Here is a 19,358-nt window from a genome sequence, read left to right on the forward strand (position 1 = left end):
GGTCAGCTCATGCTGAGGGTCACAGAGCAGGGTCAGCTCATGCTGAGGGTCACAGAGCGGGGTCAGGTCATGCTGAGGGTCACAGAGCGGGGTCAGCTCATGCTGAGGGTCACAGAGCGGGGTCAGCGCATGCTGAGGGTCACAGAGCGGGGTCAGCGCATGCTGACGGCCACAGAGCGGGGTCAGCGCATGCTGAGGGTCACAGAGCGGGGTCAGCGCATGCTGAGGGTCACAGAGCGGGGTCAGCTCATGCTGAGGGTCACAGAGCGGGGTCAGCTCATGCTGAGGGTCACAGAGCGGGGTCAGCGCATGCTGAGGGTCATAGAGCGGGGTCAGCGCATGCTGAGGGTCATAGAGCGGGGTCAGCGCATGCTGAGGGTCACAGAGCGGGGTCAGCGCATGCTGAGGGTCATAGAGCGGGGTCAGCTCATGCTGAGGGTCACAGAGCGGGGTCAGCTCATGCTGAGGGCCACAGAGCGGGGTCAGCGCATGCTGAGGGTCACAGAGCGTGGTCAGCACATGCTGAGGGTCATAGAGCGGGGTCAGCTCATGCTGAGGATCACAGAGCGGGGTCAGCTCATGCTGAGGGTCACAGAGCGGGGTCAGCTCATGCTGAGGGTCACAGAGCGGGGTCAGCTCATGCTGAGGGTCACAGAGCGGGGTCAGCGCATGCTGAGGGTCACAGAGCGGGGTCAGCTCATGCTGAGGGTCACAGAGCGGGGTCAGCTCATGCTGAGGGTCACAGAGTGGGGTCAGCGCATGCTGAGGGTCATAGAGCGGGGTCAGCGCATGCTGAGGGTCATAGAGCGGGGTCAGCGCATGCTGAGGGTCACAGAGCGGGGTCAGCTCATGCTGAGGTTCACAGAGCGGGGTCAGCGCATGCTGAGGCTCACAGAGCGGGGTCAGCTCATGCTGAGGGTCACAGAGCAGGGTCAGCGCATGCTGAGGGTCACAGAGCGGGGTCAGCGCATGCTGAGGGTCACAGAGCGGGGTCAGCTCATGCTGAGGGTCACAGAGCGGGGTCAGCGCATGCTGAGGGCCAAAGAGCGGGGTCAGCGCATGCTGAGGGTCACAGAGCGGGGTCAGCTCATGCTGAGGGTCACAGAGCGGGGTCAGCTCATGCTGAGGGTCACAGAGCGGGGTCAGCGCATGCTGAGGGTCATAGAGCGGGGTCAGCGCATGCTGAGGGTCATAGAGCGGGGTCAGCGCATGCTGAGGGTCACAGAGCGGGGTCAGCTCATGCTGAGGTTCACAGAGCGGGGTCAGCGCATGCTGAGGGTCACAGAGCGGGGTCAGCTCATGCTGAGGGTCACAGAGCGGGGTCAGCGCATGCTGAGGGTCATAGAGCGGGGTCAGCGCATGCTGAGGGTCATAGAGCGGGGTCAGCGCATGCTGAGGGTCACAGAGCGGGGTCAGCTCATGCTGAGGTTCACAGAGCGGGGTCAGCGCATGCTGAGGGTCACAGAGCGGGGTCAGCTCATGCTGAGGGTCACAGAGCGGGGTCAGCGCATGCTGAGGGTCACAGAGCGGGGTCAGCGCATGCTGAGGGTCACAGAGCGGGGTCAGCTCATGCTGAGGGTCACAGAGCGGGGTCAGCGCATGCTGAGGGCCAAAGAGCGGGGTCAGCTCATGCTGAGGTTCACAGAGCGGGGTCAGCGCATGCTGAGGGTCACAGAGCGGGGTCAGCGCATGCTGAGGGTCACAGAGCGGGGTCAGCGCATGCTGAGGGTCACAGAGCGGGGTCAGCGCATGCTGAGGGTCACAGAGCGGGGTCAGCTCATGCTGAGGGTCACAGAACGGGGTCAGCACATGTTGAGGGTCACAGAACGGGGTCAGCGCATGCTGAGGGTCACAGAACGGGGTCAGCGCATGCTGAGGGTCACAGAGCGGGGTCAGCTCATGCTGAGGGTCACAGAGCGGGGTCAGCGCATGCTGAGGGTCACAGAGCAGGGTCAGCGCATGCTGAGGGTCACAGAAGTTGCCAACTTTCTGCAGAGTCAAGAAATGACTTTGACCACTTCATTAAGTTTTGTTTTGTTGAAATTGTATGTTAATTTTAATCAATGTTTCATAATGGGGATTATGGGGTGGGGCTGTTTTTCAGGGGTTAGTTCCAGTGAAGGGAACTCTTAATGCTTCACCAAGAGATTTTGGACAATTTCATGCTCCCAACTTTGTGGGACCAGTTTGGGGACGGCCCCTTCCTGTCGAGCAGCTCATCCAAGTGCTATTATAAACGTATTTTGATGTTTAAATATTATAGCCTAATGTTATTTTTTAATTTCGTCTATGTTGATTATGAAATAATTAAGAGAGGACACATCATAAGAAGCGCGATATGTCAGAAGACATTGAGCTGATTTTAACCACTTCATTAAGTTTTGTTTTGTAGAAATTGTATCTTAATTTTATTTTGCCTGGATTTAACAAATATAGCAGACAATAATGTGCCTTTGGCTCTCACTCTATTCTAAATAAACTACAACATCTATATGTCTTTGGTAAATGCTGTAAAGAGTAACACACCCGACTCGTTCATGATGCGGCTCGTTATGCGGTTCTTTTGTTCTCTCAGGTGTGAATCACAGCAGTGGTCATGAGTAAAGTGTGTGTGGACACTCACGCTCGGGGCCATTTTCCGCAGCTGGTTCAGTGTGATCCGGTTGTACATGCCGCTGATATCCTTCCTCTGCTCCTCATATTCAGACACTGTGATCTTTGGCGAAAGAGAAAGAAAAAAGTGCAGTGAGACACACACATCTTTAGATTCAGTGATTCGCTTCATTCAAGTGATTCATTTGAACAAACACAAAACAATGAGTGAATCACTGGCAGACACACACACACCTTCAGATTCAGTGATTCGCTTCATTCAAGTGATTCATTTGAACAAACACAAAAGAATGAGTGAATCAGTGGCACACACACACACACACACACACACACACACATACGTTTGCCAGTTTGGTCTCCAGATCCAGGATCTCTCTAGCCTTCAGCGTGGCGTTCTGAGCTCCCAGCATGCTCAGCAATCGCTCCATCAGCGCCTTATAGGACACCAGAATCTGAGAAACACATCCCATAATAAACTAATTTCATCATTCCATACGCAGCATTAATAAACCACGCTATGGGGATTTTATTGATTAATTTAACGTTTTTGTCTCTGATAACAAAAAATTTAGATATATTCATTTGAAAAATTAAAATAAAGTATTTGAAAATTAATAAAAGCTAAACACTATTTTTCTACTATGAACCCTGTGATATTATATTTATTTGGGAGTCACACTTGTGTTGTTCGCAGTCAAAAATGACACTTTTCTCATTTATTTATTTTTGTTTGGTATTTTGAGAGTATTTTACGTTACTAATTTAAATGTATGCAAATCTTTGTTTCCCCACTTTTTTAGTGTTGAGTGAAGTCTGATGTCATCGGGGCGTGACATCATCCCCAGCTGTGACCTCATTATTAATGGACACTGTGACATCATCATCACCAGCTGTGAGTGACAGATGGCCGTCAGACGACACACACACACACACACTTCACCTTCACACTGTCTTCATCCTGGCCCAGATACAGAGTCCGCTCCGGCAGAGTCAAGCCCTCCTGATCGATCTGCAGGCACACAGAGGAGGTGAGCGCCACACAAACACGGCAGAACTTTATGACCGGCGCGCGGCGTCTCTCGCTCACCCGTATGGCGTTGCGCGACGAGTTTTTATCGTCTACGCTGACGGTGAGAGAGAAGAAGACGGATGTGCTGTACACTCCCTGCGTCTTGTACAGCATCTCGTTAAAGTCCGGCCTGGCGGGGGCGGAGCTACTGTCCCACCCCGCCCCTCCGGGAGGAGCTCCGGACAGGTCCCACCCACCACAGCTGTCAATCACCTCAGTCATAGGCCCCGCCCCCAGGCGATCGATCTCCTTCATGTTGATGCACGAGCGGTAGAACTCTTTCACCTGCGGGACGAAAGTATCATTTATTCATTATATAGGAATAATTACGTTTTTTTTTTAAAAAGAAAGTTTTTTCATATCAATCAAAAAAAAATCTTTCATTGGGAATAAATTACACATTTTATCTTTTTTAATTTCATGTGATTTATTAACATCTTTACAAATGTTATCTTTTATCATATCAATCTGAATTTAAAAAATGAGAAAATTCCAACAAAATAAAATGTGTTAATCCTATAAATATACTAAAAAGTGTCATTTATTTTTATTGAAAGTTTAAAGATCTTTCCCTGATGAAATGAGTAAAGTACAGCAACATGAAACTCAACATTTTGATGTTTAATTTAAATATTTTCAACAATTCTTAAAAATATTTAAACATTAAGTACTTCATATTTTTCATTTATTTATTTTCTTAAGATATTTTATTGGTGAAATTAAATATAAATATGAAATATTTTTAATGTTACATAATAAAATGAGCAAAAAATAAACATTTTTACATCTATAACGGTGTTATTTTAGTATTGTTGAGATACTATTATAGTTTTTATTTTTATATTTTCCATTTTCATTTTCACTGTAGCTAAAATTTTTGTAATTTTGTTGTGTAATTTTTGTATTTTTTTATGTCTATACAGCTTTTTTCATATTTATTTCAGTTTTAGCAACAAGCTGAAATAAAATAAGTGTAAGTTTTATATATTTTATGCGTTTCGATCAACATTTATTTAAATTCGACTAACAAAAATGCTTTATTTATGGTTTTAGTTTCAGTTTTAGTTAACTATAATAACCTATATATGTACAGTTTCTTAAAAAAACATTAGAAATAAATACATAGAATAGATTTAAAGAAAGCGTCTCTTCAAACACAGGAGCTGCACCTCATATTATCACTACATTTCTTGACTATAACGAGAAATTTAATGAAAATACATAAATCCAATCATGTATGAGTAAAAGAAATATTGATGCTTAATTGCATATACTATATATATATATAAATATGCAGATTTAAATCTATAACAGTGTTATTTTTGTATCATTGAGATACTATTATAGTTTTTATTTGTATATTGTCCATTTTCATTTTAACTGTAGCTAAAATTCTTGTCAATTTTAATAGTTTTCTAAATGTCTATACGGTTTTTATTCAGTTTTAGTTTGAGTTATTTTACACAATGTGTAAAATATTAAAATTACTAAAATGTGCAAAAAATATGCATATTTACATCTATAACAGTGTTATTTTAGTATTGTTGAGATACTATAATAGTTTTTATCTTTATATTTTTCATTTTCATTTTAACTGTAGCTAAAAATTTTGTAATTTTGTTGTGTAATTTTTGTATTTTGTTATGTCTATATAGCTTTTATTCATATTTATTTCAGTTTTAGTTTGAGTTATTTTTGTACACCGGGTTAAACTAAATGAAAACAAGAAATGCAACAAGCTGAAATTAAATAAGTGTAAGTTTTATATATTTTATGCGATTTCGGTCAACATTTATTTAATTTCAACCAAGCGTGCCACACAAGTCCTGAAAACTGAAGCCGATGCGTCTTGATCACCCCCCGGTGGCTGGTCTCAGTACAGCTCATAAACCCCGCCCCCTCCATATATTATAATGACGCGAGACAAACTAAACAATCAAATTACACTTCAAGTTAATTTTTCCAAAGATGGTTTCTGTCATTGTAGGCAGTTTTCATTTCAAGTGTTTGTTTTTTAAATAAGTTTAGTTTTAGTTCATTATTTGATGTTATAAAAAACGGGGGTGTGGCCTCATGATTGACAGCTTCTCTGAGTGAAGTAGCCACTGAGGCACTAATCAACTGGATCCTCAGGAGATTGGAGCTTTAGCTTTAATTTCTATATTTCCATAACTGTTTATTTCACACCGACATAATGAGTAAAGTGTGCTAACGCTCCCAAATCAGTGCAAGATGTCAGCGCAATAATCGGACATTGGCGGCTTCACTCTTTTAGTCACGTTTAGCTGTTTTATTGTTTTTCTGTGCTATTATGAGTCTCTATTAACTGTAGGAGGAGATCACAGATGATTGTTTTCTTTAGTTAAGTCAGATAAATCCCAACACATAGAGACTTTCCTACATGGCACGTCCATCTTTTTACTATGTCTATGATTTCAACTAACAAAGATGCTTTTTTATGGTTTTAGTTTCAGTTTTAGTTAACTATATTTGTCAAGTCAAGTCAGCTTTATTTATATAGCGCTTTTAACAATGTAGATTGTTTCAAAGCAGCTTTACAGTGTTAAACAGGAAAATAATGCAGCATAATTTTATTCAGCCGTATAGCTGTCTGGAGAAAACGGTGATGTCATCAGCTCATTTCAATTATCATACAGTGACAGTGTTGGCTTTAGATCAGTAATTTAGTTTATATGGTTAATTTAGTTTAATAATTAGATTTATTTGGATATTTAGTTGAACATGTAGTGTCCCCAACTGAGCACGCCAAGCCAGAGGCAACAGTGGCAAGAAAACCAAAACCCATCAGGAGCAGAATGGAGGAAAATAAACCTTGGAGAAACCAGGCTCAGTCGGGGGCCAGTTCTCCTCTGGCCAATCAACAAACAGCGTATTATTATTATTCGGACAACTTTACAGGTCAGAGGTCATAATAGATCGGAATATTCGAAAGATCTGAGTCATCACGCCAGAGACGGGTTTATTGAGGATGACATATTGATTAAACAATTATTAAATTACAATATTCGAACAATTGGAGTCATCACGCAGGAGACGGGTTTATTGAGGATGACATATCGATTTAACAATTATTAAATTACAATATTCTAAAGATCGGAGTCATCACGCCAGAGACGGGTTTATTGAGGATGGCATATCGATTTAACAATTATTAAATAGGAATATTCAAACAATCGGAGTCATCACGCCGGAGACGGGTTTATTGAGGATGACATATTGATTAAACAATTATTAAATTACAATATTCGAACAATTGGAGTCATCACGCAGGAGACGGGTTTATTGAGGATGCCGTATTGATGAAACAATTATTAAATTGCAATATTCTAAAGATCGGAGTCATCACGCCAGAGACGGGTTTATTGAGGATGACATTGATTAAACAATTATTAAATTGCAATATTCGAACAATCGGAGTCATCACGCCAGAGACGGGTTTATTGAGGATGACATATCGATTAAACAATTATTAAATAGGAATATTCAAACAATCGGAGTCATCACGCCGGAGACGGGTTTATTGAGGATGACATATCGATTAAACAATTATTAAATTGCAATATTCGAACAATCGGAGTCATCACGCCGGAGACGGTTTTATTGAGGATGACATATCGATTAAACAATTATTAAATTGCAATATTCGAACAATCGGAGTCATCACGCCAGAGACGGGTTTATTGAGGATGACATATCGATGAAACAATTATTAAATAGGAATATTCAAACAATCGGAGTCATCACGCCGGAGACGGGTTTATTGAGGATGACATATCGATTTAACAATTATTAAATTACAATATTCGAACAATTGGAGTCATCACGCCGGAGACGGGTTTATTGAGGATGACATATCGATTTAACAATTATTAAATTACAATATTCGAACAATTGGAGTCATCACGCCGGAGACGGGTTTATTGAGGATGACATATTGATTAAACAATTATTAAATTACAATATTCGAACAATCGGAGTCATCACGCCGGAGACGGGTTTATTGAGGATGACATATTGATTAAACAATTATTAAATTACAATATTCGAACAATCGGAGTCATCACGCCGGAGACGGGTTTATTGAGGATGACATATTGATTAAACAATTATTAAATTACAATATTCGAACAATTGGAGTCATCACGCCAGAGGCGGGTTTATTGAGGATGCCGTATTGATGAAACAATTATTAAATTGCAATATTCGAAAGATCGGAGTCATCACGCCGGAAACGGGTTTATTGAGGATGACATATTGATTAAACAATTATTAAATTACAATATTCGAACAATCGGAGTCATCACGCCGGAGACGGGTTTATTGAGGATGACATATTGATTAAACAATTATTAAATTACAATATTCGAACAATTGGAGTCATCACGCCAGAGGCGGGTTTATTGAGGATGCCGTATTGATGAAACAATTATTGAATTGCAATATTCGAAAGATCGGAGTCATCACGCCAGAGACGGGTTTATTGAGGATGATATATCGATTTAACAATTATTAAATAGGAATATTCAAACAATCGGAGTCATCACGCCAGAGACGGGTTTATTGAGGATGACATATCGATTAAACAATTATTAAATAGGAATATTCGAACAATCGGAGTCATCATGCCGGAGACGGGTTTATTGAGGATGCCGTGTCGATGAGGCAGTTTCAGGGGGAGTCTAATCACGGTCTCTCAGACACTTCAGGGTCATGCGTTGGTCTTATATTAACCTTGAAATAACCTTTTTCTTAAAAAACATTAGAAATAAATCCATACTTCATTAAAATACAAACGGCGTGAGATGAAAGACAGGAGCGTCACCTTTCTCTCGGCGCTGTGGGGCTGGTTCCTCTGCACCGGCACCTGTAGGAGGCGCTGCAGCTTGTCCTGGTTTAGCTCCCCGATGGCGGTGATGATGCCGTAGCTCAGTTTGTCGTCCGGGATCCCGTGTCGCCGGAGCCATCCTCCGCACGCGAAGCTGTAGAAGTCGTGGCAGGGCTGGACGCTCGGGTCGATGTTCCCCTGGACGAATCGCGCGGCCCGGAGCAGCGAGCGCCGCTTGACGCAGTCCTGCCTGCACTGAGAGTCCTGGGCCTCCAGAGACAGGAACTTCAGCGCTAGCATGCAGCCGAGGATCACGCACATCCCCGCCGCAAACACCAGCGCTGACAGCAGGCAGATCTCACGCCGGCTCCAGCGGGCCGGAGCCCCGCCTCCGCCCCCAGGGCCGGCCCCGCCCACACACTTGTCCCGCCCACTCCGGCCGCGGCTGCCGCGGTCCAGGGATCCGCCCAGCTGCAGACTCATGCCGTTGCTCAGCGTGCTGCTGCTGTAGCGGCTCCCGTACTTGATCTCCTGGAAGTCGTCGTAGTGTGCCGTGAGGGAGTACGTCTTCTCCATGCCCACCGACGTCTGCGTCCGGGATTTGTTGGGGAAAGTGTGGAACATGAGGTCACGAGGGGAGGATCTAAGATCAAAGTGAGGTCATGACCTTGGACTCGGAGGTCGGTCGGTCTGTATGAAGAGGCTTTTCCTGTTCTGTCCGTGACCTGCTGTGAGAGAGATGCGATTAATTACATTTACATTTACATTTATGCATTTGGCAGATGCTTTTATCCAAAGCGACTTATGTCCCTTATTACAGGGACAATCCCCCTGGAACAACATGTAGTAAAGTGCCTTGCTCAAGGACACACTGGTGGTGACCACTGGGATCGAACCAGCAACCTTCTGCGCATCAGGTCCATGGTTTAACCCACTGGACCACCATCTCACATTAATGGATTGATCTACAGTGCGTCCAGAAAGTATTTTGCAATGAAACATTGGGTTAACATTGGCCACATCAGCTGAGGTGCCCCTATTGTCGCTACCCGTGTTCTGCTTACCCTCCGCCTAAAGATCCGCTGATTCCACGAAACCGCTCCCCTGTTTTCCCGCTCGCGCCCCAGCATCACTGGTACCCCTTTTCCACCAAGGCAGTGCTGGTGCTAGTTCGGAGCCAGAGCTTAGTTTCAAATCGGTTCTTTGTGTTTCCACACCCAAAGCCCAGCTCCGAGCCAGGAAAAGTGGTTCGTAAGTAGCACCAAAACATTGCTGGGCTAGAACAGGGCTAGAAGTAAGAACCGATTACGTCAGGCGCTGGGGGCGGAGTCAACAAGGCCAACACAAACTTGAGATCCGCCATTGTTGAAATTGTCAGGGTTCTGTCACTTCGGTCTAGTTTATTCATGGTTTTGTGACAGAGCTCTGACACTCCTGTATTGTTTGTCTTGTCTTGTGTCCTTGTGTTTTGTGTGCGGGCGTGGTGTTCGGATCCCAGCACTTTGGTGTAGTTTGGGTTTCAGTTTTGTGTTGGGATTCAGACATTCATGCTCCGCGTGTTTGTTTTGTCTCGAGCGCACAGAGTGAGCATTCGCTCGTTCTCGTGCGCTCTGTCTTGTCATGTGAGCGTGTGCTCTTCTGTCTGTGTGTTGTGTTCTGTGTAGCACACGGTTCATGTTTACATCGGCCGTGTTCTTTCATGTTATGTTGTGTAGCATGTGGTTGGTGTTTTTCACTGGCTACGTGCTTTAATGTTGTCAAGTTTTGTGTGAACATGCAGCTGATGAGTTTTCATTAGCTGCATGTTCATGTCATGTTTGGTGTGAGCACATGTCTTGTTAAGTGTTTCTTTGTGCCATGTGCTCATGTCTATTGTCTAACCCCGCCCACCTTGTTTCCTGATTATTGGTTCATTTGCCCCGCCTGTCTTCCCTCGTTACCCTCTTTTGTTTGTTCCCTATTTAATCTCCTTGTGTTTGCAGTCCAGTGCGGAATCGTTGTCGTATTTACCTCATGTTTCCCTGCTTCCTGCTCCCTGCTCCCTGCTCCCTGCTCCCTGCTTCCTGCTCAAGTCAAGTCAAGTCAAGTCAAGTCAAGTCAAGTCAAGTCAAGTCAAGTCAAGTCAAGTCAAGTCAAGTCAAGTCTTCCCCCTCGGGGTAGTTTTGTTTCGTCTTGTTTGATTTTATTATTATCATTAAAAAGCCCATTCCTCTGCATCTCTGAGTCCTCACCTCATCCCTTCAACAAACCCTGACAGAAATAGCAGCTAATGGAGCTAACAGCTGCTGCTCGTTTGTAATCTCCGGCTATTCAAATTACAGCGAACTGCATGAATGTGTTGGATTCGCTGTGTTTTCGTTGCCGATGTAGGATCGTAGAGCCATGTGAATCAATAGTAACGCAACGTTTGCATTGTTGATGGAAGGCTTGTTCGCAGCGGTGCTGTGCAGAGACCGATTGCCGTTTGATAACGAGGTTTTCACAACAAAACCCGCCCAATTGCTACTCAAAACAAGCCCAATCGCGTTTCAGGGGGGCTTCCCCGATAAAAATCACATTTGGGGGTAAGATATGTGTTTTTTTGGCATGGTTGCCTACTAAAATTCACATTCCCGGGGCTAAATATCACATAATTGGGGATATCGCTTCAACCCGCGGACATGAAAAACAGCCCGCGGCAACAGTGATGAAGTAGCCCAATTCCACGGGAAAACCGCGGACTTGGCAACACTGCCGCTGCCTCGCTAGCGTTGCTGAGAAAGATGAGACGTATACAGTGGCGTAAGACCTGACTCTGTTGTGGCTCTCAGCAGGTGGAAGAGCAAATGGTTCTTAGAAGGCTCCACAGTCGAACCAACTATGGACTGGGACTTGCTCTTGCTCTGAACTAGCACCCTGTTCATTCTGGTGGAAAAGGGGTATCAGAGTCTGTGTGCGGAAAACTGGAAAGCGGAGACAAAAGTTCCAGAATGTCGTCGTATTAAGAGTATGCGTTACAATCCGCGGAATTAGTAATTTGGTAGTTTGTTTTTGTATTTCTGTCGGTATTATTTTGCTCCTGATCTATTAATAGTGCAAACAACTTGTACAAAATACATATTTAACATTATAATATAACAGATCTAATGTAAATAAAACCAACTTTGCTGTTGATGGCACACTTTGTAGAATATATATAGGCCTAATTTGATATAATAGCCCATAAACTGTTACAGAATATATAAATTGATATAATTCTTATTACTATTTATTTATATTTTAAAGTGTCATTAATGTAAAATACAAAAAATATTCTAATTCAAATTTTATTTTGACAATTTAGTAGAATAATTGAAAAACGGATAACAGAAAAATCTGAATCCCATTAAAAGATAATCATCTGAAAGGATTTTTTTTAATAACTTATGTACAAGCATATCAATATTTAGTTTATTAGACAAGGTACAAGATATGTCATTATAATTATTATTTTTTTAAACATAATAGATTTTGTCTTCACTCAATAGGTTTTAATGAAAGTGAAGATGCCTGAAATGTACATCTAAATCATGAAAATATGAAATAATAGCTCCGTTAATAAAGTATTACGTTTAAAAACATTAACACCAGCAACAACATGCCACTTGGGGCCTTCTGTGCCAAATATGGCTGGGTCATCTTACCCCAAGAGTCTAATTTTGTCTTTTTACTTCAAAATAAAAGCTATAACATTTACTCCACAAAACCAAAAACATTGTGTCCACAAATCCCTCATTAACAGATGACAAAAAACTTTGATATTCAACATAATACAATGTCATATGTCACTATTTACAATAGACACAACATTTTTATCAAAACTGTTTTGACTGACTAGTAAGAGTAAGATGGATCATTTGTATGGACAAGCACCCAATCCCAATCCTCGCCCCCAATGCCAGCCCACCCCAGTGACCCTTTTTTTTTATTTGGGCCACTGCCCACCAAATGTCTGTGCACAGCCCTGGTTAAGAGTCTGTGATACACTTTGATTGTAGGCCATTTTTGGTCATAAGATGTTTAGGCAAAGCAACTTCACATTATATCCCATCAGATCTGACCAGCTGGAGTTTGTTTATTAGGCGAGCAGGGCAACCACCCAGTAGAGCATTACAATAATCTACAGCTCATGAACATTACAATAATCTACAGCTCATCAACATTACAATAATCTACAGCTCATCAACATTACAATAATCTACAGCTCATCAACATTACAATAATCTACAGCTCATCATCATTACAATAATCTACAGCTCATCAACATTACAATAATCTACAGATCATCAACATTACAATAATCTACAGCTCATCAACATTACAATAATCTACAGCTCATGAACATTACAATAATCTACAGCTCATCAACATTACAATAATCTACAGCTCATCAACATTACAATAATCTACAGCTCATGAACATTACAATAATCTACAGCTCATGAACATTACAATAATCTACAGCTCATGAACATTACAATAATCTACAGCTCATCAACATTACAATAATCTACAGCTCATGAACATTACAATAATCTACAGCTCATCAACATTACAATAATCTACAGCTCATGAACATTACAATAATCTACAGCTCATGAACATTACAATAATCTACAGCTCATGAACATTACAATAATCTACAGCTCATGAACATTACAATAATCTACAGCTCATCAACATTACAATAATCTACAGCTCATCAACATTACAATAATCTACAGCTCATCATCATTACAATAATCTACAGCTCATCAACATTACAATAATCTACAGCTCATCAACATTACAATAATCTACAGCTCATCATCATTACAATAATCTACAGCTCATCATCATTACAATAATCTACAGCTCATCAACATTACAATAATCTACAGCTCATGAACATTACAATAATCTACAGCTCATGAACATTACAATAATCTACAGCTCATCAACATTACAATAATCTACAGCTCATCAACATTACAATAATCTACAGCTCATGAACATTACAATAATTTACAGCTCATCAACATTACAATAATCTACAGCTCATGAACATTACAATAATCTACAGCTCATCATCATTACAATAATCTACAGCTCATCAACATTACAATAATCTACAGCTCATCAACATTACAATAATCTACAGCTCATCAACATTACAATAATCTACAGCTCATCAACATTACAATAATCTACAGCTCATCATCATTACAATAATCTACAGCTCATGAACATTACAATAATCTACAGCTCATCATCATTACAATAATCTACAGCTCATCAACATTACAATAATCTACAGCTCATGAACATTACAATAATCTACAGCTCATCATCATTACAATAATCTACAGCTCATCAACATTACAATAATCTACAGCTCATCAACATTACAGTAATCTACAGATCATCAACATTACAATAATCTACAGCTCATCATCATTACAGTAATCTACAGATCATCAACATTACAATAATCTACAGCTCATCAACATTACAGTAATCTACAGATCATCAACATTACAATAATCTACAGCTCATCAACATTACAATAATCTACAGCTCATCATCATTACAATAATCTACAGCTCATCAACATTACAATAATCTACAGCTCATCATCATTACAGTAATCTACAGATCATCAACATTACAATAATCTACAGCTCATCAACATTACAGTAATCTACAGATCATCAACATTACAATAATCTACAGCTCATCAACATTACAATAATCTACAGCTCATCAACATTACAATAATCTACAGCTCATCAACATTACAATAATCTACAGCTCATGAACATTACAATAATCTACAGCTCATCAACATTAATATAATCTACAGCTCATCAACATTACAATAATCTACAGCTCATCATCATTACAATAATCTACAGCTCATGAACATTACAATAATCTACAGCTCATCAACATTACAATAATCTACAGCTCATCAACATTACAATAATCTACAGCTCATCAACATTACAATAATCTACAGCTCATCAACATTACAATAATCTACAGCTCATGAACATTACAATAATCTACAGCTCATCAACATTAATATAATCTACAGCTCATCAACATTACAATAATCTACAGCTCATCATCATTACAATAATCTACAGCTCATCAACATTACAATAATCTACAGCTCATCATCATTACAATAATCTACAGCTCATCAACATTACAATAATCTACAGCTCATCAACATTACAATAATCTACAGCTCATCAACATTACAATAATCTACAGCTCATGAACATTACAATAATCTACAGCTCATCAACATTACAATAATCTACAGCTCATCAACATTACAATAATCTACAGCTCATGAACATTACAATAATCTACAGCTCATCAACATTACAATAATCTACAGCTCATGAACATTACAATAATCTACAGCTCATCAACATTACAATAATCTACAGCTCATCAACATTACAATAATCTACAGCTCATGAGCATTACAATAATCTACAGCTCATCAACATTACAATAATCTACAGCTCATCAACATTACAATAATCTACAGCTCATCAACATTACAATAATCTACAGCTCATCAACATTACAATAATCTACAGCTCATGAACATTACAATAATCTACAGCTCATCAACATTACAATAATCTACAGCTCATGAACATTACAATAATCTACAGCTCATCATCATTACAATAATCTACAGCTCATCAACATTACAATAATCTACAGCTCATCAACATTACAATAATCTACAGCTCATCATCATTACAATAATCTACAGCTCATGAACATTACAATAATCTACAGCTCATCAACATTACAATAATCTACAGCTCATGAACATTACAATAATCTACAGCTCATCAACATTACAATAATCTACAGCTCATCATCATTACAATAATCTACAGCTCATCAACATTACAATAATCTACAGCTCATGAACATTACAATAATCTACAGCTCATCAATATTACAATAATCTACAGCTCATCAACATTACAATAATCTACAGCTCATGAACATTACAATAATCTACAGCTCATCAACATTACAATAATCTACAGCTCATCAACATTACAATAATCTACAGCTCATCAACATTACAATAATCTACAGCTCATGAACATTACAATAATCTACAGCTCATCATCATTACAATAATCTACAGCTCATGAACATTACAATAATCTACAGCTCATCATCATTACAATAATCTACAGCTCATCATCATTACAATAATCTACAGCTCATCATCATTACAATAATCTACAGCTCATCATCATTACAATAATCTACAGCTCATCATCATTACAATAATCTACAGCTCATGAACATTACAATAATCTACAGCTCATCATCATTACAATAATCTACAGCTCATCAACATTACAATAATCTACAGCTCATGAACATTACAATAATCTACAGCTCATCATCATTACAATAATCTACAGCTCATCAACATTACAATAATCTACAGCTCATCATCATTACAATAATCTACAGCTCATCAACATTACAATAATCTACAGCTCATCATCATTACAATAATCTACAGCTCATCATCATTACAATAATCTACAGCTCATCAACATTACAATAATCTACAGCTCATCAACATTACAATAATCTACAGCTCATGAACATTACAATAATCTACAGCTCATCATCATTACAATAATCTACAGCTCATGAACATTACAATAATCTACAGCTCATCATCATTACAATAATCTACAGCTCATGAACATTACAATAATCTACAGCTCATGAACATTACAATAATCTACAGCTCATGAACATTACAATAATCTACAGCTCATCAACATTACAATAATCTACAGCTCATCAATATTACAATAATCTACAGCTCATGAACATTACAATAATCTACAGCTCATCATCATTACAATAATCTACAGCTCATCAACATTACAATAATCTACAGCTCATGAACATTACAATAATCTACAGCTCATCATCATTACAATAATCTACAGCTCATCATCATTACAATAATCTACAGCTCATCAACATTACAATAATCTACAGCTCATCAACATTACAATAATCTACAGCTCATCAACATTACAATAATCTACAGCTCATCAACATTACAATAATCTACAGCTCATCAGCATTACAATAATCTACAGCTCATCATCATTACAATAATCTACAGCTCATCAACATTACAATAATCTACAGCTCATGAACATTACAATAATCTACAGCTCATCATCATTACAATAATCTACAGCTCATGAACATTACAATAATCTACAGCTCATCAACATTACAATAATCTACAGCTCATGAACATTACAATAATCTACAGCTCATGAACATTACAATAATCTACAGCTCATCATCATTACAATAATCTACAGCTCATGAACATTACAATAATCTACAGCTCATGAACATTACAATAATCTACAGCTCATCATCATTACAATAATCTACAGCTCATGAACATTACAATAATCTACAGCTCATGAACATTACAATAATCTACAGCTCATCAACATTACAATAATCTACAGCTCATGAACATTACAATAATCTACAGCTCATGAACATTACAATAATCTACAGCTCATCAACATTACAATAATCTACAGCTCATGAACATTACAATAATCTACAGCTCATCAATATTACAATAATCTACAGCTCATCATCATTACAATAATCTACAGCTCATCAACATTACAATAATCTACAGTTCATCAACATTACAATAATCTACAGCTCATGAGCATTACAATAATCTACAGCTCATCAACATTACTATAATCTACAGCTCATCAACATTACAATAATCTACAGCTCATGAACATTACAATAATCTACAGCTCATGAACATTACAATAATCTACAGCTCATGAACATTACAATAATCTACAGCTCATGAACATTACAATAATCTACAGCTCATGAACATTACAATAATCTACAGCTCATCAACATTACAATAATCTACAGCTCATGAACATTACAATAATCTACAGCTCATCAACATTACAATAATCTACAGCTCATCAACATTACAATAATCTACAGCTCATCAACATTACAATAATCTACAGCTCATCAACATTACAATAATCTACAGCTCATGAACATTACAATAATCTACAGCTCATCAACATTACAATAATCTACAGCTCATGAACATTACAATAATCTACAGCTCATCATCATTACAATAATCTACAGCTCATCAACATTACAATAATCTACAGCTCATCAACATTACAATAATCTACAGCTCATCATCATTACAATAATCTACAGCTCATGAACATTACAATAATCTACAGCTCATCAACATTACAATAATCTACAGCTCATGAACATTACAATAATCTACAGCTCATCAACATTACAATAATCTACAGCTCATCATCATTACAATAATCTACAGCTCATCAACATTACAATAATCTACAGCTCATGAACATTACAATAATCTACAGCTCATCAATATTACAATAATCTACAGCTCATCAACATTACAATAATCTACAGCTCATGAACATTACAATAATCTACAGCTCATCAACATTACAATAATCTACAGCTCATCAACATTACAATAATCTACAGCTCATCAACATTACAATAATCTACAGCTCATGAACATTACAATAATCTACAGCTCATCATCATTACAATAATCTACAGCTCATCAACATTACAATAATCTACAGCTCATCATCATTACAATAATCTACAGCTCATCATCATTACAATAATCTACAGCTCATCAACATTACAATAATCTACAGCTCATCAACATTACAATAATCTACAGCTCATGAACATTACAATAATCTACAGCTCATCATCATTACAATAATCTACAGCTCATGAACATTACAATAATCTACAGCTCATCATCATTACAATAATCTACAGCTCATGAACATTACAATAATCTACAGCTCATGAACATTACAATAATCTACAGCTCATGAACATTACAATAATCTACAGCTCATCAATATTACAATAATCTACAGCTCATGAACATTACAATAATCTACAGCTCATCATCATTACAATAATCTACAGCTCATCAACATTACAATAATCTACAGCTCATGAACATTACAATAATCTACAGCTCATCATCATTACAATAATCTACAGCTCATCATCATTACAATAATCTACAGCTCATCAACATTACAATAATCTACAGCTCATCAACATTACAATAATCTACAGCTCATCAACATTACAATAATCTACAGCTCATCAACATTACAATAATCTACAGCTCATCAGCATTACAATAATCTACAGCTCATCATCATTACAATAATCTACAGCTCATCAACATTACAATAATCTACAGCTCATGAACATTACAATAATCTACAGCTCATCATCATTACAATAATCTACAGCTCATGAACATTACAATAATCTACAGCTCATCAACATTACAATAATCTACAGCTCATGAACATTACAATAATCTACAGCTCATCAACATTACAATAATCTACAGCTCATGAACATTACAATAATCTACAGCTCATCATCATTACAATAATCTACAGCTCATGAACATTACAATAATCTACAGCTCATGAACATTACAATAATCTACAGCTCATGAACATTACAATAATCTACAGCTCATCAACATTACAATAATCTACAGCTCATGAACATTACAATAATCTACAGCTCATGAACATTACAATAATCTACAGCTCATCAACATTACAATAATCTACAGCTCATGAACATTACAATAATCTACAGCTCATCAATATTACAATAATCTACAGCTCA

General features: G+C 38.8%; 1 protein-coding gene across 3 annotated transcripts in view; it reads right to left on the bottom strand.

The window, feature by feature from the left end:
- The window catches only part of ecel1 (endothelin converting enzyme-like 1), a 67,172-nt gene that overhangs the window by 39,878 nt on the left and 7,936 nt on the right, over positions 1–19,358 (bottom strand). For 2 of the 3 annotated variants that reach the window (XM_079823467.1, XM_079823468.1), the window contains exons 2-6: positions 8,526–9,253; positions 3,701–3,967; positions 3,554–3,622; positions 2,955–3,065; positions 2,624–2,716 (exon numbers count right to left, since the gene is read on the bottom strand). In XM_079823467.1, the coding sequence (XP_079679593.1) occupies positions 2,624–2,716; positions 2,955–3,065; positions 3,554–3,622; positions 3,701–3,967; positions 8,526–9,152 (1,167 nt within the window). In that variant the 5' untranslated portion in view covers positions 9,153–9,253. Of the gene's footprint in view, positions 1–2,623; positions 2,717–2,954; positions 3,066–3,553; positions 3,623–3,700; positions 3,968–8,525; positions 9,257–19,358 lie in introns of all 3 variants that reach the window. The other variant, XM_079823466.1, reaches the window with a different exon arrangement.

Source organism: Gobio gobio (assembly GCF_949357685.1).
Source record: "Gobio gobio genome assembly, chromosome: 8".
Lineage (NCBI taxonomy): Eukaryota > Metazoa > Chordata > Actinopteri > Cypriniformes > Gobionidae > Gobio > Gobio gobio.